The sequence below is a fragment of the Thalassophryne amazonica genome, chromosome 23 (assembly GCF_902500255.1).
Source record: "Thalassophryne amazonica chromosome 23, fThaAma1.1, whole genome shotgun sequence".
Lineage (NCBI taxonomy): Eukaryota > Metazoa > Chordata > Actinopteri > Batrachoidiformes > Batrachoididae > Thalassophryne > Thalassophryne amazonica.
In genome coordinates this window covers 32,287,773-32,315,227 of record NC_047125.1, presented here as the reverse complement: position 1 = coordinate 32,315,227, position 27,455 = coordinate 32,287,773, and the positions used below count along the sequence as shown (strand labels likewise).

The window sequence follows — 27,455 nt, the reverse complement described above, 5'->3', positions numbered from 1 at the left end:
CTGGGGACTGAGATGGCCATTCCAGAATGTTGTACTTGTTCCCCTGTATGAATGCCTTGTTTAGCAGTGTTTAGGGTTGTTGTCTTGTTGAAAGATCCAGCCCTGGTGCAACTTCAACTTTGTTTTTTTTTTGTTTGTTTGTTTGTTTTTGTTGTTGATTGTTTGTTTTTCAAGCTGTAACAATGAATGCTTTTTATCAATTAAATATTATTCAGTGACGATTACTCGGAGTGTTGTAGTTTACTATTACAATTATGCACTCAGTGGAATTGACACATAAAAAACATCTGTGTACTTTTTATTTTCTTAATGCATGGCAGAGTTGTTAAAGTGACAAAGATATAGAGTGTAATGAATTTCATGCATTTGCATTCTGCTGTGTGCAAGTGTAATATGGAGAAAAATACAAATATTGGATTTTGAACTTGGTATTTGTAGATAATATCAAATCTACAGCAGGTAAAATAAGTACTGAACGCATCACCATTTTTCTCAGCAAATATATTTCTAAAGGTGCTGATGACATAAAATTTTCAGTGAATATAAGAACCCAAGTAATCCACACATACAAAGAAATCAAAACAAAGTACAAAAATTACGTTATGTGTCATAAAATGGAATGACGCAGGGAAAATATACTGAATACATTTACTGAAATTTATTTAATAATTTGTACAAATGCTTCAGATCGCCTTCTTATGGAAAAACTCACATGCATTGATCAGGTGTAATTTTGGTCCATTCTTCCACACAAATCTTGAAGGTTCGGTGGACCTCTTCTATGAACTCTGATCTTTAGTTCTTTCCATAGATTTTTTTTTTTTAATTGGATTCAAGTCAGCTGATTGGCTGGACCATTCTAGCAGCTTTACTTTCATTCTCTGACCCCAGCTGAGTTTTTCTGTCTGTGTGTTTAGGATCATTGTCTTACTGAAATGTCCACCCTCGTTTGATCTTCATCATCCTGGTAGATGGCAGTAGATTTTCATCAAGAATGTCTTGGTGCATTTTCCATTCATCCTTGATGATGAGTATTTTCCACAACATTTTGAGTTCCTTCTAAATTAAAAGACATATTCCAGCTGATAACAGATCTTTTCCTGGTCATGATTAAAATCTGAACCCTCATGCTTTTAATATTCAAATCTGTGACATTCGGTCGACTCTGTCAGAGGCACAAGTATTAATGTGTCACACACTGAGAGGAAGGACACAAAGTGAAGGTGAGAAGAAAAATTACAACATGTAAGAATTTTACTGTACTCTGGATTAACATTAACTTTTCAAAATTGTTTGATGAAGGACATTTTTTCTCTTTTTTAGTGTTTCTGTTGACTTTTGTAGAAATAAAACTAATTTTATATTACAATTTGTAGGTTGTTGTCACGTCTGTCAGAGAGATTTTCAGCACTAACGCTTGTACTTGGTAAAGTTATGCTGATTGCACAACCAAAAATCAGAAAAGTGGGATGCTATGGAAAATACTACTAACAATAAAAAAATTTTTTAAAAAAAATGCAGTGATCTTTACATTTATTTTGACTTCTGTTTCATTGAAGATGGTATGAATGAAAGATATTTCATGTTCATTCCAACTTTATTTCATTTATTAATATATATTCCTGCATTTCAGGACTAAAATACATTCCAAAAAAGTTGAAAGCAGGGCAATTTATTGTAAATATAAGGATTAAATAATCACTTTTACAGCCAGGTTTTTTTTTTTTTTTAAGACCGGTCAGGGGATGGATACATGAACAGGATCTAATAAATATCCACCATTTGAAGACATTTCAAAGCATTTTTTTTCCCTACATATACATATAACAACAACAACAACAACCACAATGAATTTTTTTTTAACAATTAAGACATTATTCAGTGAGTATTACTCTGAGAGTTGCAGTTTTACTATTACAATTCTACACTTAATGGAACTGAGACATTAAAAAAAAAAAATCTGTGTGCTTTTTTTAATACATAGTGAACACAAACATTAAGAAGCAGAATGAATTGTGGGAGTTTTCTTAATGCATGGCAGAGCTGTTAAAGTGACAAAGCTATACAGTGGAATGAATGTCATGTGTTTGCATTAAAGTGTAATATGGAAAAAATACAAATATTGTATTTGGGACTTGGTATTTGCAGATTATAATAAATGCATATGTATATACAGACAGGCTGGTTTAATAATTGTACTTAGTTCACTGAATGTTGAAGTGAGTTTCTTTTCACAGTGCAGTGATGCTGTGGTTTGTGCTCCTTGTTTTGGGTAAGTTCTTGTTGTCCCTACATGACTAAATTTTATTTTTGTTTATTTATTTTTGTGTGTGTGCTTTTCAAAAGTACGTTGTTTTACGTGTTGACAAGTCCAGTCAGCTTCATGTTAATATGCTAAAACTTTTATCCTACAAATGTTTGTTTTGGACGGTTTGTCGTGATATTGAGAGTTAACTTTGGTTTTTTGGGATGCGTGGGGACTTTACTTTTCTAGTTTGGCAGAAATCCATTTGAAAGTGTTGTGAACATCGCTGCCCCTTTGATCTTTGATATTTGATATTTGACTGTTTTTCTGGAATGTCAGCATCATTTTTATCGTATTTCATCCTGTGAAAGCAGTTAATACCGCAAATACAAAATCATGCGCCTCAGTGTTACATTTCAGCGTTTTCTCTGATTCCAGGTCAGTGTTTGTCGGTCACGTGTCAGCTGTATCACTACTACTTTATTAACCAGGAGAAGACCTGGGAAGATGCTCAGAACCACTGCAGAGAGAAACACACTGACCTGGCAACAGTGATGAGTATGGAAGATGTGACAAGCCTCCTCAATGCTGCATCAGAAAATACAGGTGTGAAATTAACTTTTTTTTTTTTTTTTTTTTACTTTGTTTCACTCCACACTGCTCACATAGTCAAGAAGAAAAAACTCAATGCTGTCAGAGGTAAAACATTTGTCACTTTACAGGTTAAAGTGTGTGTTTTTTCTTGTTGGGATGAAGACTGATTTCCCAGAACGAGAGCACAAAAATCAGCTCAGAAATATTTGACTGAGGTTTAACACTCCAGTTTTTTTGCCTGCGTGCAGGCAACACACGTGAAGCTTGGATTGGACTAAAGAATGACGGCAACTTCACATGGCGCTGGTCTCTGCCAGGGGTGGACGGCAAAGAGACGAACTGGGATGTAAATCAACCTGATAACCCCAGGAAGGAGAATTGTGGGACCATGTGGAAAAGTGGCAAATGGAACAATCTGGTTTGTAGCGAAATGAGAAACTTTATCTGCTACGATGGTAAGAATACATTTATCTGAATTAGTTAAATTATTCTCAGCATGTTGCCGTGCATTTACTGTGCATGTGTACGTGGCATAGAACCGTTAAATCTTAACACTTTTGACACTGTTTTAATGGAATCTGTACAGTGGTCATTGGCCACCAAAGCTCCCTGAGGTGAAGCTTTCCCCACTTTCTCTCTTTTTGCCATGACTGTTATGTTTCATTTCATGGTTGTTTTAAAGTCACGTCATTTGTGTATTTTACACATAAACGTCTCCTATCGCTGATACAGACAGGGAGGGAGGGAGAGACGGCTTCCTCGTAAAGTGTTTTTCTTCCAGGTGTAAAAAATACGATACTGACCTGCAAAAATGTATGTATTTATTTGAATATGATGTCACATTGTGTCTTTGCTCCACAGAGACAAATAAAAAATTCCATCTGATTAAAGAAGAAAAGAACTGGTTTGAAGCTCAGCATTACTGCAGAGAAAAACACACAGACCTGGTCAGTGGAATGAATCAGTTAAATCAGGAAGAATTAAAAAAAGAGGCAAACCCCAACAACGTCGGTTCCCAAGAAATCTTCATCGGTCTGTTCAGCGACACCTGGAAGTGGTCAGATGGGAGGAACATGTCTTTCAGACACTGGCATCCAGACTTTTTTACAGATCAGCTAAATGTCACACGATGTGCGACGACCTCATTCAATCAAACTGCAAGAAACAGCAAATGGGGTTACAATGAATGTAACCAAACAAAAACGTTCTTCTGCTACAATGTTGGTAAGTGAATCATGAAAGACTCATCAAACTCCATCCTGACTGGAACCAGTTAAAACCAGTCAAAAAAGAAAAAAAAAAATGATGGAAACTATTAACCTGATGCAGTCCAGCAACATGCACACGATCATGTTTTATTTTTCCCATAATTGTGAAAAATTAAACAAATTAAAAAGTAAAACTTCAACAAGAAATCTGAAATGAGGTCAGATTAAAAAAAAAAAATCCCAGTTACCTCCACTGAGACAATTTAGATTTACTCCATTTTTTACAGAATTTATTTATTTATTTATTTTTTAAAAATGACAAGTTTTCACCAAACTTTGAATGACGGCTCTGACAGCGAATAGAAATCATAAAAGACCTGCCAGCATAAAAAAAAGTAAATAAAAATAACCTTGATGATCCACATTTGGATTGGTTGAACGGTTGTTTTTCAGCACACAGATGTTTTAAAAAAAGCTTCTGCTTTCAGAGCTGGTCCTAATCAAAGCCAATAAGACCTGGACTGATGCCTTGGATTACTGCAGAAAGCACCACAAAGGTCTGGTCTCCATCACAACCCCTGGAGATCAGATGTTGGTCCAAGACATGTTGCAAGAAGCCACCACAGAGTACGTTTGGCTGGGACTGCACTACTCCTGTGTTGTGGATTTGTGGTTGTGGGTCACTGATGAGCCGTTCTGCGACGACAGCTGGGAGCGGTACCAACTACGCAGGAATGAATGTGGCGTTTCTGCAGCGATGAGCACACAAAGCCCATACAACTGGACCACCAAATGTGATCAAACACCCTTTAATTTCATCTGTGTTAAATAGTAAGTTGGAATGTTGCTCTATAAAAAAGCCCTCCGTAAAGCTAGGACATCTTTCTACTCATCACTAATTGAAGAAAATAAGAACAACCCCAGGTTTCTTTTCAGCACTGTAGCCAGGCTGACAAAGAGTCAGAGCTCTATTGAGCTGAGTATTCCATTAACTTTAACTAGTAATGACTTCATGACTTTCTTTGCTAACAAAATTTTAACTATTAGAGAAAAAATTACTCATAACCATCCCAAAGACGTATCGTTATCTTTGGCTGCTTTCAGTGATGTCGGTATTTGGTTAGACTCTTTCTCTCCGATTGTTCTGTCTGAGTTATTTTCATTAGTTACTTCATCCAAACCATCAACATGTTTATTAGACCCCATTCCTACCAGGCTGCTCAAGGAAGCCCTACCATTATTTAATGCTTCGATCTTAAATATGATCAATCTATCTTTGTTAGTTGGCTATGTACCACAGGCTTTTAAGGTGGCAGTAATTAAACCATTACTTAAAAAGCCATCACTTGACCCAGCTATCTTAGCTAATTATAGGCCAATCTCCAACCTTCCTTTTCTCTCAAAAAGTCTTGAAAGGGTAGTTGTAAAACAGCTAACTGATCATCTGCAGAGGACTGGTCTATTTGAAAAGTTTCAGTCAGGTTTTAGAATTCATCATAGTACAGAAACAGCATTAGTGAAGGTTACAAATGATCTTCTTATGGCCTCGGACAGTGGACTCATCTCTGTGCTTGTTCTGTTAGACCTCAGTGCTGCTTTTGATACTGTTGACCATAAAATTTTATTACAGAGATTAGAGCATGCCATAGGTATTAAAGGCACTGCGCTGCGGTGGTTTGAATCATATTTGTCTAATAGATTACAATTTGTTGATGTAAATGGGGAATCTTCTTCAAAGACTAAAGTTAATTATGGAGTTCCACAAGGTTCTGTGCTAGGACCAATTTTATTCACTTTATACATGCTTCCCTTAGGCAGTATTATTAGACGGTATTGCTTAAATTTTCATTGTTACGCAGATGATACCCAGCTTTATCTATCCATGAAGCCAGAGGACACACACCAATTAGCTAAACTGCAGGATTGTCTTACAGACATAAAGACATGGATGACCTCTAAAACTGAAGTTATTGTACTTGGCCCCACAAATCTTAGAAACATGGTGTCTAACCAGATCCTTACTCTGGATGGCATTACCCTGACCTCTAGTAATACTGTGAGAAATCTTGGAGTCATTTTTGATCAGGATATGTCATTCAAAGCGCATATTAAACAAATATGTAGGACTGCTTTTTTGCATTTACGCAATATCTCTAAAATCAGAAAGGTCTTGTCTCAGAGTGATGCTGAAAAACTAATTCATGCATTTATTTCCTCTAGGCTGGACTATTGTAATTCATTATTATCAGGTTGTCCTAAAAGTTCCCTAAAAAGCCTTCAGTTAATTCAAAATACTGCAGCTAGAGTACTGACGGGGACTAGAAGGAGAGAGCATATCTCACCCATATTGGCCTCTCTTCATTGGCTTCCTGTTAATTCTAGAATAGAATTTAAAATTCTTCTTCTTACTTATAAGGTTTTGAATAATCAGGTCCCATCTTATCTTAGGGACCTCGTAGTACCATATCACCCCAATAGAGCGCTTCGCTCTCAGACTGCAGGCTTACTTGTAGTTCCTAGGGTTTGTAAGAGTAGAATGGGAGGCAGAGCCTTCAGCTTTCAGGCTCCTCTCCTGTGGAACCAGCTCCCAATTCAGATCAGGGAGACAGACACCCTCTCTACTTTTAAGATTAGGCTTAAAACTTTCCTTTTTGCTAAAGCTTATAGTTAGGGCTGGATCAGGTGACCCTGAACCATCCCTTAGTTATGCTGCTATAGACGTAGACTGCTGGGGGGTTCCCATGATGCACTGTTTCTTTCTCTTTTTGCTCTGTATGCACCACTCTGCATTTAATCATTAGTGATCGATCTCTGCTCCCCTCCACAGCATGTCTTTTTCCTGGTTCTCTCCCTCAGCCCCAACCAGTCCCGGCAGAAGACTGCCCCTCCCTGAGCCTGGTTCTGCTGGAGGTTTCTTCCTGTTAAAAGGGAGTTTTTCCTTCCCAGTGTAGCCAAGTGCTTGCTCACAGGGGGTCGTTTTGACCGTTGGGGTTTTACATAATTATTGTATGGCCTTGCCTTACAATATAAAGCGCCTTGGGGCAACTGTTTGTTGTGATTTGGCGCTATATAAAAAAATTGATTGAATTGATTGATTGAATGTTTTTCTTTGTGTTTGTTGAAAGTCATTTTTGGAATTGTGAGCACCTGAAAACACACGTGTCAGCTGTAATATTGCAAAACTCCCACTTGTCTCCTTGTCTCTATTCAGGAACGTCTGATTACAATAGTCAACGGCCAAGCTTTGGCACTGTGTGCAGGTGCCAAGTCCTGTTGGAAAATGAAATCTATTCAGGAACGTCTGAGTGTCTCTTCGTCGTTGTTGGATCCAGGAGACGACAACAAGCTGTGATAAAGACATTTGGTTTTTGTTTGCATTATTTCTTTTTATTTCTATCCGTGTGTTCAGCAGATGGAGAGCTGGTGGCTGAGTGGGATAAGGACTTGGGCTCCCGATATGTAGATTTGGGTTTGATTGTCTCAGTCCACATATCTGGAAATGTGTCCCAGCCTCAGCTGGCAAAGAAACCTGCAATGGACTGATGTCCTGTCCAGGGGGAGTCCTGGACTCGTGTTTTATGTGGCAGCATCCTTTGATGAGCACCAGTTAGCTTCAGGACCTACATAAGAGTCACTATGTTTGTGTTCCTATCAACCCCTGACTGTCTATTATTGACTATTGTAACTTTTTTGTTTGTTTGTTTAAGAAAAATAATTTTCTACTGTTTACAATCTGGTGGTGGTTCTATAATCATATTTTTTTGGTGTGATTACATTTTTGGGAATTTTGCTGGAATGGTGATTGGATTGTTGCCATGTTCAATAAACTATCATAGTGATCCTCTCTGTTTGCCTTTTTTAAAGCACTCGATATTCCATATAAAAACATCACATTCAAATTTAAGTCAGTGTTGTGGTTCAGCCAACTCACATTTGACCCCAATGACTCTGTCTGTAACACAAATGTATCCATTTCCATAAAAAGAAATGGTCTTTAAACGAAAATATGAACAAAAGTGAGAACTTATACTTTTTAAACATAGAAATAATACCTTAGGCACAACACAAGAGTTTTGAAAGTACATTATTCAGTCATGTTTATGCAGTGGCGGCGCCAAGGGGGGGCTTGGAAGGGCTTAAGCCCACCCAATAATGAGCCAAGCCCCCTCACAGCCCCCCCCCCCCCCAATAATTTTGCCAATAATGTAATAGCGACTGATATATTTGTGGATCTCAACTGCAGTTTTACGCTGAGAATATCTCAGTATTGCGTAACTGAGCAAAGTGATGAATGTGCGTGTTCGGTGATCCACCAATGCTGAATCACCCTTCACAAACAGAATTTTCAGTTTTGCAAATTCAGATCAGGGAGACAGACACCCTCTCTACTTTTAAGATTAGGCTTAAAACTTTCCTTTTTGTTAAAGCTTATAGTTAGGGCTGGATCAGGTGACCCTGAACCATCCCTTAGTTATGGTGCTATAGACTTAGACTGCTGGGGGGTTCCCATGATGCACTGAGTGTTTCTCTTTTTGCTCTGTATGCACCACTCTGCATTTAATCATTAGTGATTGATCTCTGCTCCCCTCCACAGCATGTCTTTTTCCTGGTTCTCTCCCTCAGCCCCAACCAGTCCCAGCAGAAGACTGCCCCTCCCTGAGCCTGGTTCTGCTGGAGGTTTCTTCCTGTTAAAAGGGAGTTTTTCCTTCCCACTGTTGCCAAGTGCTTGCTCACAGGGGGTCGTTTTGACAGTTGGGGTTTTTCCGCAATTATTGTATGGCCTTGCCTTACAATATAAAGCACCTTGGGGCAACTGTTTGTTGTGATTTGGCGCTATATAAATAAAATTGATTTGATTTGATTTGTTTGTGGTTCACAAAGCACGTGTACAAATCAAAGGATATTTGTAAATCACCCTCTGTGCATTTGCAAGTATTGAGACAAATTTAACTCCATACTCCAAAAATTTAGGTTTCCTAAATATTTATTACGACCACTCTTAAAACTTCACTTATCTTTATTTATACCTATGTGCAAGTTTACTGAACTTGCAGTCATTCTAAGTGATGTGTGTGTGCATTGATACCACATTTTAGAGGCGCACGGGTGACTAAAACATATACCTTGGTATTTATACTCAACAAAAATATAAACGCAACACTTTTGGTTTTGCTCCCATTTTGTATGAGATGAACTCAAATATCTAAAACTTTTTCCACATACACAATATCACCATTTCCCTCAAATATTGTTCACAAACCAGTCTAAATCTGTGATAGTGAGCACTTCTCCTTTGCTGAGATAATCCATCCCACCTCACAGGTGTGCCATATCAAGATGCTGATTAGACACCATGATTAGTGCACAGGTGTGCCTTAGACTGCCCACAATAAAAGGCCACTCTGAAAGGTGCAGAATTTGTTTTATTGGGGGGGGATACCAGTCAGTATCTGGTGTGACCACCATTTGCCTCATGCAGTGCAACACATCTCCTTTGCATAGAGTTGATCAGGTTGTCAATTGTGGCCTGTGGAATGTTGGTCCACTCCTCTTCAATGGCTGTGCGAAGTTGCAACGACGAACTGGAGTCAGGTCGAGACCCCGATGAGGACGACGAGCATGCAGATGAGCTTCCCTGAGACGGTTTCTGACAGTTTGTGCAGAAATTCTTTGGTTATGCAAACCGATTGTTTCAGCAGCTGTCCGAGTGGCTGGTCTCAGACGATCTTGGAGGTGAACATGCAGGATGTGGAGGTCCTGGGCTGGTGTGGTTACACGTGGTCTGCGGTTGTGAGGCTGGTTGGATGTACTGCCAAATTCTCTGAAACACCTTTGGAGACGGCTTATGGTAGAGAAATGAACATTCAATACACGAGCAACAGCTCTGGTTGACATTCCTGCTGTCAGCATGCCAATTGCACGCTCCCTCAAATCTTGCGACATCTGTGGCATTGTGCTGTGTGATAAAACAGCACCTTTCAGAGTGGCCTTTTATTGTGGGCAGTCTAAGGCACACCTGTGCCATCTCATACAAAATGGGAGCAAAACCAAAAGTGTTGCGTTTATATTTTTGTTGAGTGAAGCAATTTACTATATGTTGTTCATTTTGACAACATTTTGTGGAGCCCCTCCAACTTTTACCCCAGCCCACCCCCAACAAAAATCTCCTGGCGACGCCACTGTGTTTATGCTACAACCACCCCAAATACACATTTCTAGCTCCACCCCTGACAATATTAACACATGGCTCCACCTGATCAGTAAGGTATTTATTCAGTTCTGTACTTTTATTAACATTGCAAACTCTTTTCCAAATAATTATGAACTGATTTCCTGCAATATTGCAGTGCGGAACACCTGTTTTGTTGTTGCTGTTTTTTGTTTGTTTGTTTGTTTGTTTGCTTTTTTTTAACAGGAAGTCCGGTGTAGTTATCTTTTGAGACACGAGGGGCGCCCTTGAGCGCAGCAGTGACTTTTTTTTTTTTTTTTTTATCTGAACCTGCCGCTGCAGACCTCCAACCTCTAAAGTTTGATTAATTTTTACTTTTCCTGATGGAGGGACCTTATCAGCACCCCGTTTTCTTCGAGTGTCCACCTTTGGACCCCGAGCAGAAGAAGAAATTAAAACATTATTTTCACATTCGCCAGAAGTCTGGAGGAGGAGACTGCGGCTCTCTGACCAACATCCGCGACAATATTCACTGTATCGCTTTTAAAGACCAAAAAGGTACGAAATAGAATGGAAAAAATATCACTTGTCTTTGGGTTTTAGTCGTTTCTTTGATTGAATGAGGTTTAATTTGGTGTTTTATGCTGCGTAGTGAAAGTGAAAGTAGAAAATTGTCACGTCAGGACTTGTTATTTTTTGTGTGAATCTTTTTGTTATATTAAAGTCTGCGAGCCACCAGTTTGTGTGAGATGGTCTGATTATATAGTGCATTTCTGAGTGTGTGTGTGTGTCTGTGTCTCTTTCTCGGGAGGGACACACACACACACACACACACACACACACTGGTAGTCATATAATTAGAATATCAAGCAAAGTTGATTTATTTCAGTAATTCCATTAAAAAAAGTGAAACTTGTATATTATATTTATTCATTACACACAGACTGATATATTTCAAGTGTTTATTTCTTTTAATTTTGATGATTATATAACTGACAACTAATGAAAATCCCAAATTCAGTATCTCAGAAAATTAGAATATTACTTAAGACCAATACAAAAAAAAAGAAAAAAAAAAAAAGGATTTTTAGAAATGTTGGCCAACCTAAAAGTATGAACATGAAAAGTACGAGCATGTACAGCACTCAGTACTAGTGATGGGCCAATGAGGCATCATGAAGTGTTTTACTGCAGCAGATAACAGAATATTTGCAAAGGAATCCTTTCAAATCCAGTTACAAGCACCAAGATTTTGGTGAAGGTCTAGTGGTTAAGGCATTGGCTTGAGACCAGAAGATCCTCAGTTCAAATCCCAGCCTGACTGGAAAATCACTAAAGGCCCTTGGGCAAGGTCTTTAATCCCCTATTGCTCCCGGTGTGTAGTGAGCGGCCTCATATCGGGGTGAATGTGAGGGATTATTTGTACAGCACTTTGAGCATCTGATACAGATAGAAAAGCGTTCTATAAATGCAGTCCATTTATCATTTAAAAACATGAACTTTATTAGAATTAACTATAAATAACCAACAACCAACCAAAGTACATCACGCTGCCACTCAGATTGACAGTTGCTGTATTATGTTGTTTATCATCTGCATAAACTCAATTTTTGGCCTGTTTTGGCCCCACTGAGCTGGCTGTGCAGAAACCGCTTGTTGCTGTAAAATGTGCACTCTGGATGAAAATGACTGGCAGCTGGTCGCTTTGCCTCTGTCTCTTGTGGCTCATGTAGGTGTGATAGAGTCAACATTCTAAATAATGTTGTCAGACCACCCTCTGTTGGACAAAGTGTGTAATGACACCATTCCAACAGCCGAAGTGTTTTTCTGCATTGCTTATTCATTAAAAGAAGTTTTCATATCAGCTAAAATAATGTAGATGCCAGTGTTTTCGTGAAAGGATCATGTCAGCCAACATGTCGATCCTGTTGGGAAAGTGTCAGTACACGGACCCACAACAGGGGGCGCAAATGAACGGACAATGGAGAAAGTCAAATAACAAGGCTTTACTGTTGTGAACGTGCACAACGAATACAACCAATCACGAAATGGACAACAGTCAATTCACAAAAGTGTCGTGTGGGCAGGCTCGAAGATAGGAGACGCCTCTCCAAGGTAAGACCCGAACCACACGGCTTCCTCCGCCACAGGACCCCGGAAATACTGGAGCCGCCAAGTCCCGAACTCCCAGGTGGCCACTGCCTCCGCGTGTCGGACCTGGTACTGCTGGCGAGGAACAAAGGACAGTTAGATGGGGGCGCGTTTGCACCCAAGACTCCGAACAGCAGGGAAGTTACCTCCACCTCTCGTTGGAACAGTAATCCACAAGCTATACACTAATCCAAAAGGATACACTCCGTCAGCTTTGATACGTTACCTCGTAGGTAGAAACGATATCTCGGCAATGAGGTGGAGGTGCCGTCCTGCTGATATACCCCACAGATGATTGCCGTCAGCTGTCTCAGGTGATGGGTGACAGCTGTCACCGTAGCTGCTCACGTGAGGCGGCGGCGCCCTCTGGTGCCTGGAGCCCGCACTCCAGGCAGGGCGCCCTCTGGTGGTGGTGGGCCAGCAGTACCTCCTCTTCAGCGGCCCACACAACAGATCCAGCTTTATATTGTGAATATAGTCTCACATTCCCTTAGGGTTTTTGCTTTTTTGTTAGTTTTTTTTAAGCAACAGAAGCGTTACAATAGCAAAGCTGTGGCAGCTGCATCAATGGTTAAGACTTTTACTGTGAAAGTCAGAAGGTCACTGTGGTGCACAAACTTAACAGGACTTAGTCCAGATGGACGTTTTCTTCAAACTACAAACATTTTGTTTGGGAATGTGTTTAGCATGAATTATATTGCGTGTATCACAAATTGGACTTAAATGGTGACAGTTTTTTTTTTTTTTGCTTATTGCTGAAGTCTCCTTATTCATCAACTGAGACAGATGTGGAAAATGCTGGGATGAAAAATACAGCTTTATCAGACTTAGTCAGTGAAGAAGTTGAATAATATGTTGAAAAGAGGAGAATAAGGAGAAGGATTCTTGGGGCCCATGATTGACAGAGGCCCCTAATACAATTATAATACTGAGAAAATAATATGGGGGGGGCAGTAAGATTTATTTTCATGGCTCCCAAAATCCATAGCGGCGCCCCTGTCCAGCAGCTCGTTTCTCATCACAAAAACATGCTTCCTCTTTCCTCTGTTAGCTCAGCAAAGAGTCCTGCAGAAATCTGAGCATGAGCTGATGTTGGGCAGCAGCTCTTTGGTGTTCACTGTCCGGGGAAGCCTGGAACCTCCGTCGTCCGCTTCATCTCCAACCCACCCGGTCAGCTCCTCACTGGACTTTAAAGGGTCGTCACAGGTTTGAGAGTCTGCAAAAACTGTCTCATCCATAAGTAACTTTTGCACACTGGGAAAAATGTTTTTAAGCAGTGTTAAGACAGTTAATTATCATCAATCAAAAAACATTGTCCTGTCTTTGAGAATAAAATATTTTCTCTTTCCAACAGCAGAGCCAGCAGCAGGTTGTTTGTTCGAGCCTGCCACCCTGTGGTGAAGATTATGAACTGCAACTTGATACCTACCTCCTCAAATACCTAAAAGAGTGTCCGAGGGCTAAGAAAGAACTGGACCTGGAACTCGCTGCTGTGTCTTGTTCTGCACAACTTCACCCAGACGAGGGTCGGGTTGTAATCAGGGCATCAAACCCAGCCAAGACTCCAGGTGGCTGTGGAGCCAGGCAGTGGAAAGCTGAGGTAGACCAACTTTTTCAGCGACTAAAACAACGCTACATCTGCCACTTTGAAGTAGACCCGCTCAAAATCAAAGCTCTGCTTCAGTCCTCCAGCTTGGGTCAGCTCACAGATGAGTTGAAGGTGTACAGTCAGGTTGGGATGGCTGTTGTGGTTGGGGAAGAGTCTCAGGTCAATGCCAAGTTGAAGGACTTGGAAAAGTCTCATGTTAAAGGTCAAGGGTCCAGCGTTAACAAGAAGCAAACCAGAACCTGTAGGCTTGGAGAGGCAAAGCTCCGCCTACTCTGGGGGGACATCAAACACAGTCTTGGGCAGGATTTTCCTGAATTGAAGGTTAAGCAAGGAGATGTGGGTCAGGTAATTCTGGAAGGTTCTGTAGAGGAAGTTTTTAAAGCTGGGCAACTGATATCGAAGAAGGAGAAACTGCTATTAGAGAGGACTCTTTCTGACTTCAGCCTACGTCTTCTGTCTTTCCTGATGAATGCATATAGAGCTTCTGGGGTACTATGTGCCTTTCTCGGGGTTGATGGCAAGGTGGAAATAGAGTTGGAGAACACAGAACTACGTATCTTCTCCCTGTCCTCTAAGAAACTGGATGAAACTGAAAGGGCACTGCGGGAAAAGTTCAAAGAAGTCAAAGTGGATGTTTCAAACTGTTTTGCGTTGATCTCTGATCTTACACAGAAGCTGGAGTCCAAAGCAAAATTGATGAACCAAGGGAGTTCCATGGTTAAGTTTGTGATTGCATCAGGTGACCGCGTGTGTATATTTGGCCACACTAAAGCAGTCGATGAGCTACATGAAGCAGTAAAAGAGTTTATATTGGACCAGTCAGTTATAGAAAGTACAGTCACTCTCCCTTTCCCAGAGTTGGTACAAGACTTGCCAGAATTTCTGCAGCTGCACGGATTTGACTATAAAGGGGTTACTTTCCATCCTTTGCCATCATCTTCTCATGCTATGGTGAGCCTGGAAGGTCCCTCCAACAGAGTGACTCAGGTCATAAGTACGCTGGATCTACTCTTACGTTCCATTTTTCGAGACACAGTCACGATTGATTTACCTGGAGCTGTAGGGTACTTCCAAAGTCAATGCGGTAGAGAAGCTCTACTAAATGTTGGCGCTTCTCACAAGTCTCTCATACAATTTCAGGACCAGCATCAATCAGCCACAAACAAGTTTGCATTGGGAGCTGAATCAGGTAACCAAGGGAAAGCAGTTGCTAGCTATCACCTTCAAGGAGGTCTCCAAGTGCTGGTGTGTCTAGGTGACATCACCACACAGCATGCTGATGCACTGGTGAATGCTGCCAATGAGGATCTAGATAACTGCGGAGGTGTGGCGTCCGCACTGAGTCATGCAGGTGGTCCTGAAGTACAGAAGGAATGCAGTGCTCTAGTCAAGCAGATTGGGAAGATTCCTACAGGTGATGTGGTTGTGACCACAGGTGGGAACCTAAACTGCAAGAAACTGTTGCATGCTGTTGGGCCTAGGAAAGGAAAAGTAGGTGGCAGAGAGACGGTTTTGCTAGAAAGAGTTGTCCGATCAGCTCTTAAATTAGCAGATGACATGGAGTTCAAGTCGATAGCCATGCCTTGTATCAGCTCCGGGGTTTTTGGGGTGCCTGTAAGAGTGTGCAGTGATGCCATTGTAACTGCGATTAAGCAGTTTGGAAGTCAGGGAGGACTAAGTTTGAACACAGTCATCCTGATTGATAACAAAGCAGAGGTCGTGAGGTCCATGCAAGAAGCATGTGACAGGATTCTTCAAGGAGTGAGTACAACAGACAGCCCAACAGGTGGTCTTGGATTCTTGGGGGGAGCTGCTGCCCCAAACACAGTGGAAGAAACTACTTCTGGAACTGCTGGCGACAATGTCCAAGTAGCAGTTGTTCAGGGAACCATTGAAACTCAACAGGTGAGAAAGCTTTCAAAGCCCTTAGAGCTGTTTTCTAGTTATCACAAAGCAGATTCCGTGAAAAAGTAACCCTAATCTTCACCAGGTGGACGCCCTGGTGTCGCCGATGCATGGTCATGATCCTCTGTCTTCCCGCGTTGGAAACGTTTTGTCTGATGTGGTTGGATCTCCGATGATTACAGAGTTTCATAAGGAAGCACGATGGCCGACTCTGCCTGGTGAAGCAGTCCTCATCGAGGGCTTGCTGGCTGCTCCGTCTAGAGCTATTTTCTTCCTCACCCTTCTTCCTTGGGATAAGAATCCACAAGGACGTGCAATCCAGGTGAGGCACTGTAACTAGGCTCAGTGTGTGCTTAGTTTTTCTTTAAACTATGCTAACTGGGTAAACCATGTGGCAGCCTCCTATTGTAAAACGAGTCTCAAAACATTTCTCCAGGTTCTCAGACAGGGTATCTCCAGGATTCTGGATTCTTGTGAGAACAAAAGGTTTGAATCTGTTGCACTTCCTGTAATTGGGATTGGTACCGTCCTGCGTTTTCCCCACAATGTGGTAGCCAGGACCTTACTCCAGGAAATCCAGGCATTTGAACAAAAGCGAACAAGAAGAACACGATTCCTGGTCCGTATCGTCATTCACCCCAGCGACAAAGATTCTACCAAGGTAATTAAAATGCTGTAGTGCTGTTATACATATATACATATACATACACAGCAAAACGACAAACAGCAGTTGGGTCACATTTTGTTATCAGTTTCACATTTCACCAGTAAAACTGAAACTTTTAGCCTCGTCTCTACAGGCCTTTCAGTCCGCCCAGGAAACTGTGCACCTCAGAGGATTTACAAATGATTCCAACACACATCAAGGTTGGTGTCAATACCTCCTCATTGCTTCAGTCTGGGGACAGATTGTTTTCTTCCCATATTAGTTTTACTGTCCTTCATCATGAATTAGTCTAATTTTGGTCACCCGGAGGCAGGAAATCACCAAACTAGTATCTCTATATCTCTATATACAGTGCATCTGGAAACTATCTGTGTGTGTGTGTGTGTGTAATCTCGCTACATCCATATTGATTGATTGATATATATATATATATATATATATATATATATATATATATATATATATATATATATATATATATATATATATATATATATATATATATATATATATATATATATATACGAGGTCTGTCCATAAAGTATTGTACCTTTTTATTTTTTTCAAAAACTATACGAGGTCTATTAGAAAAGAAACCGACATTTTTATTTTTTTTAAAAACTATATGGATTTGAATCACGTGCGATTACATCAGCCAACCTTGAAACCTCGTGCGCATGTGTGAGTTTTTTCACGCCTGTCGGTTGCATCATTCGCCTGTGGGCAGGGTTTGAGTGAGCACTGCTCCACCCCTCCTGTCGGAATTCCTTTGTCTGAGAAGTTGCTGAGCGACTGGCACTGTGCTTCATCAAAAAAATTTTCAGAAACTTGAGGCACATCGAAGTGGACACCATTCGAGAAATTCACATGGTTTTCGGTGAAAATTTTAACGGCTGATGAGAGATTATGGAGTGTTACTGTCGCTTTAAGGACTCCCCATGGAGCCGGAGGGCACGCCGCGCTCCGAGGCGCCGTCGTCTGCCTGTTTCGAGCTGAAAACTTCCAAATTTAAGCCTCTGTTGACCCAGGACATCATGAGAGAACAGAGAAGTTTCAGAAGAGGTCGGGATCAGCAGTTTATCCGGACATTCCACTGTTAAAGGAGATTTTGTAATGAAAGACGTGCGGACGGATTCGCAAATCGGCATGCAGCCGCTCATGGCGCGGCGCCACAGAGAAACTCCTCCGTTGGAAGCCTTACAGGACAAGTTGGGACATGCCCAGCTGTTACACAATTTGTCTTATACTCAGTCAACTGGTAAGCACTGAAAGCCGAGATAGGCATGTCCCAACTTGTCCTCTGGCACTCAGAAATGGAGCCGTTCTTTGTCTCGCTTGCCGTCTTGACGCGCGAAGCCTCCGTGCGGCTTTCCATGACAAAATCTCTTGTTAAAAGTGAAATCTGACGGAAAATGGCTGATGTCCAGCTCTTGTGATAACCAGAGAAATTGCACACGACGGTCCCGGATCCACAGAGCCATCCGTTTAGAAATGATCTGGTGGTTTCTGCCTCTCGTGGGAGCACGGTGCGCCGTGCGCCATTGTGGGCTGTCCTTAAAGCGATAGTAACACTCCTTAATCTCTGCCAAGCCCGTAACATTTTCACCGAAAGCCATCAAAATTTTTCGAATGGTTTCCAGCTGCCTGTCTCTAACAGTTTCTGAAAAAATTCTGATGGAAAAAAAGTCCAAATCATTCCGCCATTTCATCGCAATGAAACAACAACGAGAGGGGTGGAGCAGTGCTCACTCAAAGCCTGCCCACAGGAGAATGACGCAACCGACAGGCATGAAAAAACGCACGCATGCTCACGAAGGTTCAAGCTTGGCTGATGTAATCACACGTGATTCAAATCCATATAGTTTTTGAAAAAAATAAAAAGGTCCGTTACTTTTCTCACAGACCTCGTATATATAAACAACTCATTCACTTTACAAAATCATGGAACATCAAATGCATGAAATCATAACAAATTCGAAGATTTAACTTGTCTTTTTTTATTTCCATAAATCTAGCTTCCTTTTACCGCTATGTCTCCTCAACTCAAACTGAGGTCATCGCAATGCTGGGCGGAGTCAAGCTTGAGATGGTCTCTGGTGACATCATCAATGAGAAGACTGATGTCATTGTCAACACCACTGACTTTTCTACCAATCAGTCTGGTATGACTCTGTCCTACATCCTCACATTTAGCAGTTTAAATATATAATAATGCAACATCTTTCATTCATGTCACTATCCGTATACTTGTTACAGCAGCATACTCAACATTTTGCTGTTTGAGACCAATAAATACAGTTAGCGTATGTTATTACACTGCTAACAAACATTTTACAAAGCATCCATTATACATTGTGGGTCGTAATGTAGCATGCATGCTAATTATTTATATTAATCTCAGAAATCAGCTGTAAGTTTTTCTCCTTTTGAAAGTGTTCTAGAATACGTACGGAGCAGAGCTTGAATGGTGTATTCTCAAATTTCTCTGCAGGTGTGTCCAAAGCCATCCTGACTGCCGCGGGGCCCAACGTCCAGGCAGAGCTAAGCCAAGGTGAGTCCCCTCATGGACTCAGATTTAAAATGTGTACTCATAAGACGACATTCTCCCAGTGGGTAGTGCGGCTGCAGTTTTCCTACCATTAACCAGCGAATTAAACCAGAATGTGCTGCGTCTATCAAATGTAGAAGAATGAAAAACTGGTTATTCCTTTGCCTTTTGAGGCTTTTTTTTCATAAAGCAGCTTTAATTTTCAAAACTTGTGCCACTAATTTGTTGACGTGCTCTTTGTCGTATGAATTCAAACGCCTTTTACTATGCAAGTATTTGAAGACTGACACGCAGCAGTTTTGCAAGAATATGCAGGTTTGAAATTTTACTTTGATCCCATTTTTCATTTTTCCGAAACTGGTTTTCTTTCCACGCCTCTTGGTTCCATAGGTATTGCATATCAGGTCAGGTTGGGGAACACGCACCGGTGTCACACCTGCTACAACATGGAACCACACTAGGTCCAGGATGGCAACCACTCAGGCTGACAAGCAGTCCAGCTCAATTTCCAGTACATCTTAAAAAGCTTTCCCCATGATGACCTATGACCTCTGCACACACTTTCCACCGAAGAGTATTTGCAGTTTTACGTGCTGTTTGATAGTTCTCTTTTTTTATTTTATTTTTTTCTTGCTTGTCAGTGGGAATTCCACCAGGCTGGATGTACATCACAGGACCGGGGCAGCTTCACTGTCGAGAAATCATTCATGCTGGTTTTAAATGTGATGCTCAGGTCTTCCGCAAACATTGCAAAAAGATCTTGAAGTACTGTGAGACCAAAGGCTATCAATCAGCTGCCTTCCCAGCCATCAATACCGGTTTGTACTGTGTATGAGCGAATGTGCACATGATCAGTCAGTCAAAGCACCAGTGGGAATAACATCACTCATGTATTTTCAGGTGCAGGTGGCATGGACTCGGATAAGGCCTGTAAAGCCATGCTGGACGGCTTGGCAGCAGCTATTCTGGACTTGACACCAAATGTCTTCTCACTCATCCGCATCATCATTTTCCAAGAACAGGTCTTCTGTGCTTTCAGGTCAGAAAGGACTCTGATCCACACAGGAATACAGAGTAGAAGTAGACAATTTTTGTCGTTTGAGTCGTGGTCTTTGACCAGGCAGGCTGCTGGGTGTTAAGAGTTTACTTGTTTTGTGTTTCTGAAGGTCTGAGCTGGAGAACCGTTTAGGGCAAGTCGACCCCTCTGGCATCACCTGGACAGGTTTGTTTTTACTGATAATCTATGAAAGATTTGTGTTCAGTGCGGTTGATCAACTTCCGTTGTAGTGCCAAACCTTCAAGAATATATTTGACAAATGATGAACAAGCTGTGAACCTTCAAAGCTTGAAAATCTTATCATAGATTTATCATAGATACACCTACTTCCTGCAGGGTGTTCTTTATTTGTACATCTGCTGTCACACTGTCTTCATCAATAAAGCACTTTGTTTTTGCTTTTGGGCTGTCCACCACCACTTTAAGAATTTACCAAATAGTTTGTTTAGCCACAGGTCCAGTGGGTTTTTTTTCAGTTGTGGCCTGCTAATGCCATATTGTTCTGAATATAAGATTACATTATTGTTGTTTTTCCTTGGAAAAGCATCTAAAAAAAAGTGGGTCATCTCATATTAATAGTGTAGGCTTTTACATGTCAATACATCTGCAACAGTTGATGGCACCAAATACCTGTGAAATGAGTGTTTCACGGGACTGAATGGACTCACCCCTCCAACTTTCTATAGATCAGTGTAAATTTTAGTGGTGATTGTGGCAGGTTTTTAATCACTGTCATCGAGTCATCAAACAACTCTCAGGCAGCCAAGAAAGATGATGTGACAGAGTGTAATGTTACAAGATGGCAAGCAGAAAAAGACGGCCTTTAAAATACAAAACAAAAACCATTTAAAAACATTTTCTTTATTTAAAAAAATTGTTTTCATAAAGTCTTTTTTTTTTTTTTTTAACTTGTATTTGGAACAATGCTTCCCTGATTGACAGATTTCAAATGTGATGCAAAAATAAATTCCCAACAATATATGAATTACATATTGAGAAATTGACACAAATGGTCACAAAACAGGTGAGACGCTCAATGTCTGAATTACTTTTTGGTATCTTAACATGTGCTGCAGTTTGTAACATCAGTTGCCACGTTGGTATTTGTTGTCTCACTGTTGACCTTTCTCCTTTCTCTGTTCACAAAAGTGCCAGGAAAGCTCAAGAAGTTTAAACAGCATAGATTTTCAAGATCATCCACATCTTCAACATCACAGGATGTAAAATTCACCTCCTGGACGTCGCTGCCAGCTGTGATCAGGGTGATTACTCTGAGTCCAGATGCTGTCAGGTACATCAAGAGCGACTTGGAGAAGAGTCTGCAGGTGTGCCTGGTAGAGAGGGAGGTGGATGTTAAGGATTTCTCCAGACTTGGCTCCATGGAACTAGAAGAGGTGCAGACAAAAATCAGAATCTTGGGAATTCAGCTAAAGAGAGGACAACGCATTAATTCTGCATCTAACCTAGCTTCTACTGATAGCAGCAGCACTGGAAATCCAGCGAGAGCTGAGGCTAGAGATCGGTCAGGGTCAAGGGGTGAGATTTACATCCTGAAAGGCCTAAGAGAGGATGTTTTGAGTGTGGTAGAGCTGATTCACAAAGCTCTCCAGGAAGCCCTTCACCAGGACATCCAGGATCAACAAGAAGTCTTGTTGGCTTTGACAGTCCAGTGGTCAGTTCAGGATAGGGACGGAGTCTGGCAGGATCTGAGTCAGCATGACAACTGCATCCTGGAAGATGCTTACAGTATGAAGAAGGTGTTCACTGATGTGGCGGCACCAGGAGACGGCGCACAGCTGATGGTTAACCTGACGACAAAAGAAGCTACAGATCGTCAAACAGGCCAAACGTACAGAGTGAAAAGAACTGAGATTGACAGTATGGCACAGTTTCACAACACACACTCTGCTTTCTACATCAGCATTAAATATGTTAAGTTGTGAATTTTTTCAAACATGTCTGCTTCTACGTTTAACCATACGTATGCCACTAGCTAAAAAAGGTGTACGCCTCCTGTTATTAGACATGGAGTTGCCCTCACACTGGGAACTTATGAATGAAGACGAGCACTTCAGAAAGATCCAACTGAATCCAGACTTCAGGGAATACCAGGAAGTGGCACAAGGTTTCCTGAAAACGGCCAAGAATTACACCATCCACAAAGTGAGTCACACTTCTAAACGAGAGCACGTTTTACTTGCAAACATGACTTTGGCTAGTGTGCTGCGACTGGCGGAGAGGAGGCAGAGAGAAAATAAATCGTGCAAAAACGGGTGAGAAGGTGATAACTTTCTCATGTGAAATGTCACTGAATTGATCCTCCCGACACATGCGCGCATGTCGGCTGACTGTCCGCTGAATACCGTGAAGAGTGGTGGTGAAAATACGCCCACAATTCCTGAGCATTCTGCACACATATCGCGCGGGAGCCACTGACATGGTCCAATTTGTGCATGAATGTTGCACGGTATTCTCACGGATGTTCAGCACCACTGGCTTGGCTGAAATGGTGACCCGTTTGGGCACACAGTGCTCAGGACGGATGTGGACTATTACATTGTTATTACGTCAAAGAGGCTGTGAAAATTCCCCCAACTTTAGGTAGAAAAAGCACTATAAATAATAATTAAAAAACAAGAAGAAAAGTGTGAACAACCACTCATGGACTGACAGAATGATGTCCAAGAGCTGCGTCTCTCAAGTTACATTGACGTCCTCACAGACAATGAAAATCAAGACAAGAAATCTGGATCACCTCATCCACATTCTCCACACAGGTGAAGACCACTGCCCCTGTCTGCATGAGGGACGCAGTAGGCCTGGTAGCATTAGACTTAAGTCCACAGTGGCATCTCTGTTGCTGGACAGAACACATGCAGCACCTGATATGCATGCACAGGTGGGCCATGGATAAAACTTAGTTCCATTAGATGGCACGGCTCCTCCGTGGCCGGACAGGATGCGTCCAGCCCGCTCACGCGTGTGCCCATGGGGTGTGCACTGTCCAGGAGCATTAAACTTAATTTCCACTTCTATCCTCAGAAAAATAAATAAATAAATAGAGGTAAACACAATGAATCTGGTTCGTGGAGCTTGTGCATTCAGCTCGTTGACCATGATGGAAATTATTGGTTGAGCTAATAAGATTAATAAATGGAATAGTTTTGACTGTGGTGAACGTTTGGTCTCCAAAGTAAAGGTCAAACAAGGTCGACGTCCATTGGATTCTATGATGTATGACATATGTTACCCTGTAACATAACTAAGCACAATACATGGGCCAAACTATTCCTTTTCATAACCCTGTTGACTCAACTAATAATTTGCAGACTTTTTCCCAAAATTGGCGCAACTTTAGCTTTTGACCCCTGTACAAACTGAAACTGACCTTTGTCACCATTTTTTGCTGTTTTTACCCCATAACTCCTAAACATTCAGTCATAGATAGTCCAAACTGTACCTTTTGGAATCATTATGATCAAACACATAATGTTGCATAGTTTTCAATTTGATTGGCGCATTTTTATTTTTGACCCCTGTGTAATTCTTCACTTGACCCCTACCTGGCCGCCTATTGGAAATTCATGTGGCTAGTCGTTTTTTTCAAAAGAGTATTGTCTGAGGAGTATTTCTGTCAGATTTGATGCTTGTATCACCATTTGCACGATTTTGCTCTAAATATTCTCTTAGCTGCTGCACTATAAAAGGAAACGTGTGTGTCAAACCTTCACAAGTTGTCCCACATGTTGCGCACATTCTGAGTCGCAGAGACTACGTGGTGAGGAATACAAGGCACCAGGAAGTTTATGGCACAAATTTTTTTTGGTCTGTGCAAAAATCAAGCTACACGCAAGCGCCATCCCTCGGCTGAGGCGAGGGGATGGTGTTGTTCCCAGAATGTCGCAGCCCAGTGAAAGCCTTTAATCTATGGCTGTTTTCTCATTTCAGATTGAACGTGTGCAGAATAGCTTTGCGTGGCACGGTTACAGTGTGCGTCGCCAGCACATTCTTGCCAAGAACGGCGCGGCAGAGCTGCGAGAGAAGCTTCTCTACCACGGCACATCAGAGGGGGCGGCCATCTTGATTGAAAAGGACAGATTTGACAGAGCCCACGCAGGCATGCACGGTAACATCCTCTGTTGTCTTTTAAAAGTTGTGGTGCATTCAAGATGTGCTTCAAGAAATGACTGTATTTGCACATTAAAAGACATCCCGTTGATTACCCGCCCACCCTGCTTGTGTATGACGTCATCAGTTTGTGCTGGTCTTTTTGTCATACTCATAGCTCCACGACCAGAGCTCCGCTAGCAGTGGCTGCTAGTTGTTGCGGAGGATGTATCTGTCCTTTCTGAGTATTTTATTACAAATATATGTGTAATAATAATAATATGACTTGATGTACAGTGAATTGTCCGAGTGTATCGTCTAAGAAGTCTGCAATCCCATTATTTCCATCAAGTGAAAGTTTTGGTGTTGTTGAATTTGGTATGTTAGCGAGATTAGCATTTTAGCAGCTATCAGTAGGCTGATGACTTCCAGTTTAGCTAATCTGTGATTACTGAGGAAGTAATACCCAGACCCAAGCAAACCATCATTAAAACCATTGCCTGGTCCCCAAAAATGAGGTTTAATAAAACACCTGAACAAGGAGGTTAGCCCATTAGCTTTAAGTGCAGTAACTCTATAAGATAGGAGCGTGTTAGATCTGCTTTCATCCCACCAAGGTCACGCAGGGTTTATCCACCTCATCAGGACATGAAGTGTGTTCGTTGAATGTAGTACCGACGGTTCATCCGCCCAGCCACTTTTTCGGCATATGTACAAGCAGAACACCAACGCACGAGTACAGTAGAGGATAAAGGTCAAGATGTAAAGCTTTATGGCCTCATAAACAAACTTGTTAGAAAAGAGAGGCCAGTAAAAACTCTCACATATTAAGGATGGAACTAAAAGGACAATTTTAAAGTCACATTAAGATCATTATCGTCAACTCTGATTGCAGTGTGTGTGTTCGACCTGTAGGGGGTGCAGCATTGCTACACAATTTGGCTGCAGAATGACTTGTCTCTTTGTCTGCTACAATTCTCCCAACAGCAGCCAACCATGGAAAGGGAGTTTACTTCGCCGTCAACGCTGAGTATTCGGCCCGTTGTTTCTCACCGCCTGATACGTCGGGCCTGAAGCGGGTGCTCGTGGCGCGTGTCCTGACCGGCCGTTACACAGTTGGTGTGAAGTCCATGGTAGCCCCTCCTCCTCGTGCAGCTGACCCCACTGACTGCTATGACAGTCTGGTGGACAACCAGCAGAAGCCCACCATGTTCGTCATCTTCCACGATAACCAGGCTTACCCAGAATACCTCATCACTTTCAAATGAGGCAAACCAGTGCAGTACCTGTGAAATCAGGCTGACTTTACGCTTCACGTACCTGTTCACTTAATTTTCTTCAAAAGTATGTTTGAGGTGTTCGGGGTCTGATTTGGAGGGTTTTTTAAATATGTTTTTAAGCTTTTTAGCCATGCAGATCAATTCTCTATTAAAACAAAATGAAATGCAAAACTGCAGCATCTGAACAGGTGTTGAGACAAACATACAAATAATGGATGTTTATGAGTGCACAAAAAGAATATTTAGGTTACTAGTTATTCTGTTAAAGATGGAATGCAACTATTTTAATGACTTCATCAGAGCAGTGGCACATATTTTCAGTTTAAGCTTAGAAACACAACAAATAAAATATGTTAAATTGTACCAATATTTAAAAAGTTAAAAAAAAAAGTCAAAACAATGGCATTTGCAGATTTGAATAATCTGCATGAATGTCTAGCAAATTTCTCATTGCAGCAGAGCATGTGGGTGCACAAACACTGGAACGACGCCACAGATGAGCAATACACAGCGGAGTAGAAAAAGATTTAAAGAGACGCAATTGGACACAATTTTATGATTAATTTTTCGTGTTTTACACAGTCAAAAACTCTTTGAGGCACCAGTATTTTGTTTTCACGGTTGAAGCCAAGTTGACTGTGTGGTGGAGATGTATTGATCATCTCCAGCACTTTGAGTAAAATACTGGCTGAGAATTCATCAAACTGTTTAATTTATTGACAGGTTGATATCATACAATCTAGTAAAGCACCATGCAGGGAAAAAAAAAACAAACTGAAAAACAATATCAAACGAGGGATACATTTTTTTGCTTGCAAATGTTAGAGGTTCAACCACATGTTTTATTATCCTTCAGCTTGAAGACTTCACTCTGGGTTTTTTTTTTTCACAGTTACCATAATTGATTACAGTTATGTTTATTTTGTCATTTAATTCGGTAACTCCTATTACATGTAGCTAGTTACTCCCCAACCCTGTGTATGACACCTGAATAGTTTTGTTATTTGATATTTTATTTAAAATTAGTGTTTCTTCCTGGAACAGGAGGATGAAAACAGCATGGCAGAGAAAACCCAACACGCTGTGTGTGGAAGCACACGTCGCCTTCCTTAATGCAGCGAAAAATTGTGATCGGATCTTCTAATTGGTTTACAGTGTATTGGATTTAACTTCCATGTAGCATGGACGCATTTTTCCAAAAATGCGTTTTTCAAAACATCTGGCACCAAAATGAATGGTAAATGGAACCAAACTGCATGAAAAATGTCAGTCATAATATTTTTCTGTACAGTAGGTCAAGGAATCAACGCCATGTGACGTACAATCCACCAATCAAATGCCAATCTATTCTAGTGTTATATAAAATTAATTATTACATGAATGTTGAGTACTGTTGCACTTCAAGGAGTTAATCTTTGTAATTGATCTTCTTGGTGAAATGTTTATTACTGAATACATGATGATGCATATTATCTTAAAAGGTTTAAATAAATCAATACACAATAAAATAAGTCTCATCGAAATACTGTGCTGTGGTTCTTATCTTTCTTTAACTACAAATTATTTCTTTTTGTGAAAATTTTATAGTCGAGTTGATCTCGTGAGGCAGCAACATACAATTTTCTGACAATAATGTATTAGTGTACTTTGTCATATACTCATTTAATTCTTGAGAAAATAATTTGATTATTACAACACAACTCCGAACCACACTTGAAATGTGTGTGTGTGGGGGGGGGGGGGGGGGGGGGGATTTGCTCAAAAACTCAAATCTGTATTGCCTCTCCTTGTGTTTGCCAAGAGTCTTTGGAAATTTAATCTTTCTGACCCAGTGGCTAAGAATAGCTACTTGTTTATGTCTTACACCAGTTGGAGACGTTGAATCTGAGAGAACAACCAGCCAGAGGTAAGGAAG

At 41.1% G+C, this 27,455-nt stretch overlaps 2 protein-coding genes across 3 annotated transcripts; both read left to right on the top strand.

The window, feature by feature from the left end:
* The first annotated feature begins 1,200 nt into the window (after positions 1-1,200).
* On the top strand, positions 1,201-7,396 carry LOC117505016 (C-type mannose receptor 2-like). Its single transcript, XM_034164538.1, has 7 exons — positions 1,201-1,245; positions 2,238-2,272; positions 2,684-2,851; positions 3,088-3,294; positions 3,701-4,063; positions 4,536-4,878; positions 7,259-7,396. Coding segments are annotated over exons 2-7 (1,110 nt in total). The 5' UTR covers positions 1,201-1,245; positions 2,238-2,244; the 3' UTR covers positions 7,260-7,396.
* Positions 7,397-10,552: 3,156 nt separating this feature from the next.
* Positions 10,553-27,020, top strand: LOC117504962 (protein mono-ADP-ribosyltransferase PARP14-like). 2 transcript variants are annotated; one of them, XM_034164455.1, is made up of 15 exons: positions 10,553-10,774; positions 13,419-13,573; positions 13,725-15,881; positions 15,967-16,203; positions 16,318-16,542; positions 16,682-16,748; positions 18,564-18,710; positions 19,040-19,099; positions 19,738-19,914; positions 19,997-20,135; positions 20,263-20,318; positions 21,303-22,031; positions 22,177-22,316; positions 24,102-24,279; positions 25,248-27,020. In XM_034164455.1, exons 1-15 carry the CDS (start codon positions 10,600-10,602, stop codon positions 25,526-25,528), a joined length of 4,923 nt encoding a protein of 1,640 aa, XP_034020346.1. In that variant the 5' UTR covers positions 10,553-10,599; the 3' UTR covers positions 25,529-27,020. The 2 variants fall into 2 exon arrangements, with proteins under 2 accessions (XP_034020346.1, XP_034020345.1); XM_034164454.1 differs by having other exon boundaries at positions 13,722-15,881.
* Positions 27,021-27,455: the final 435 nt, after the last annotated feature.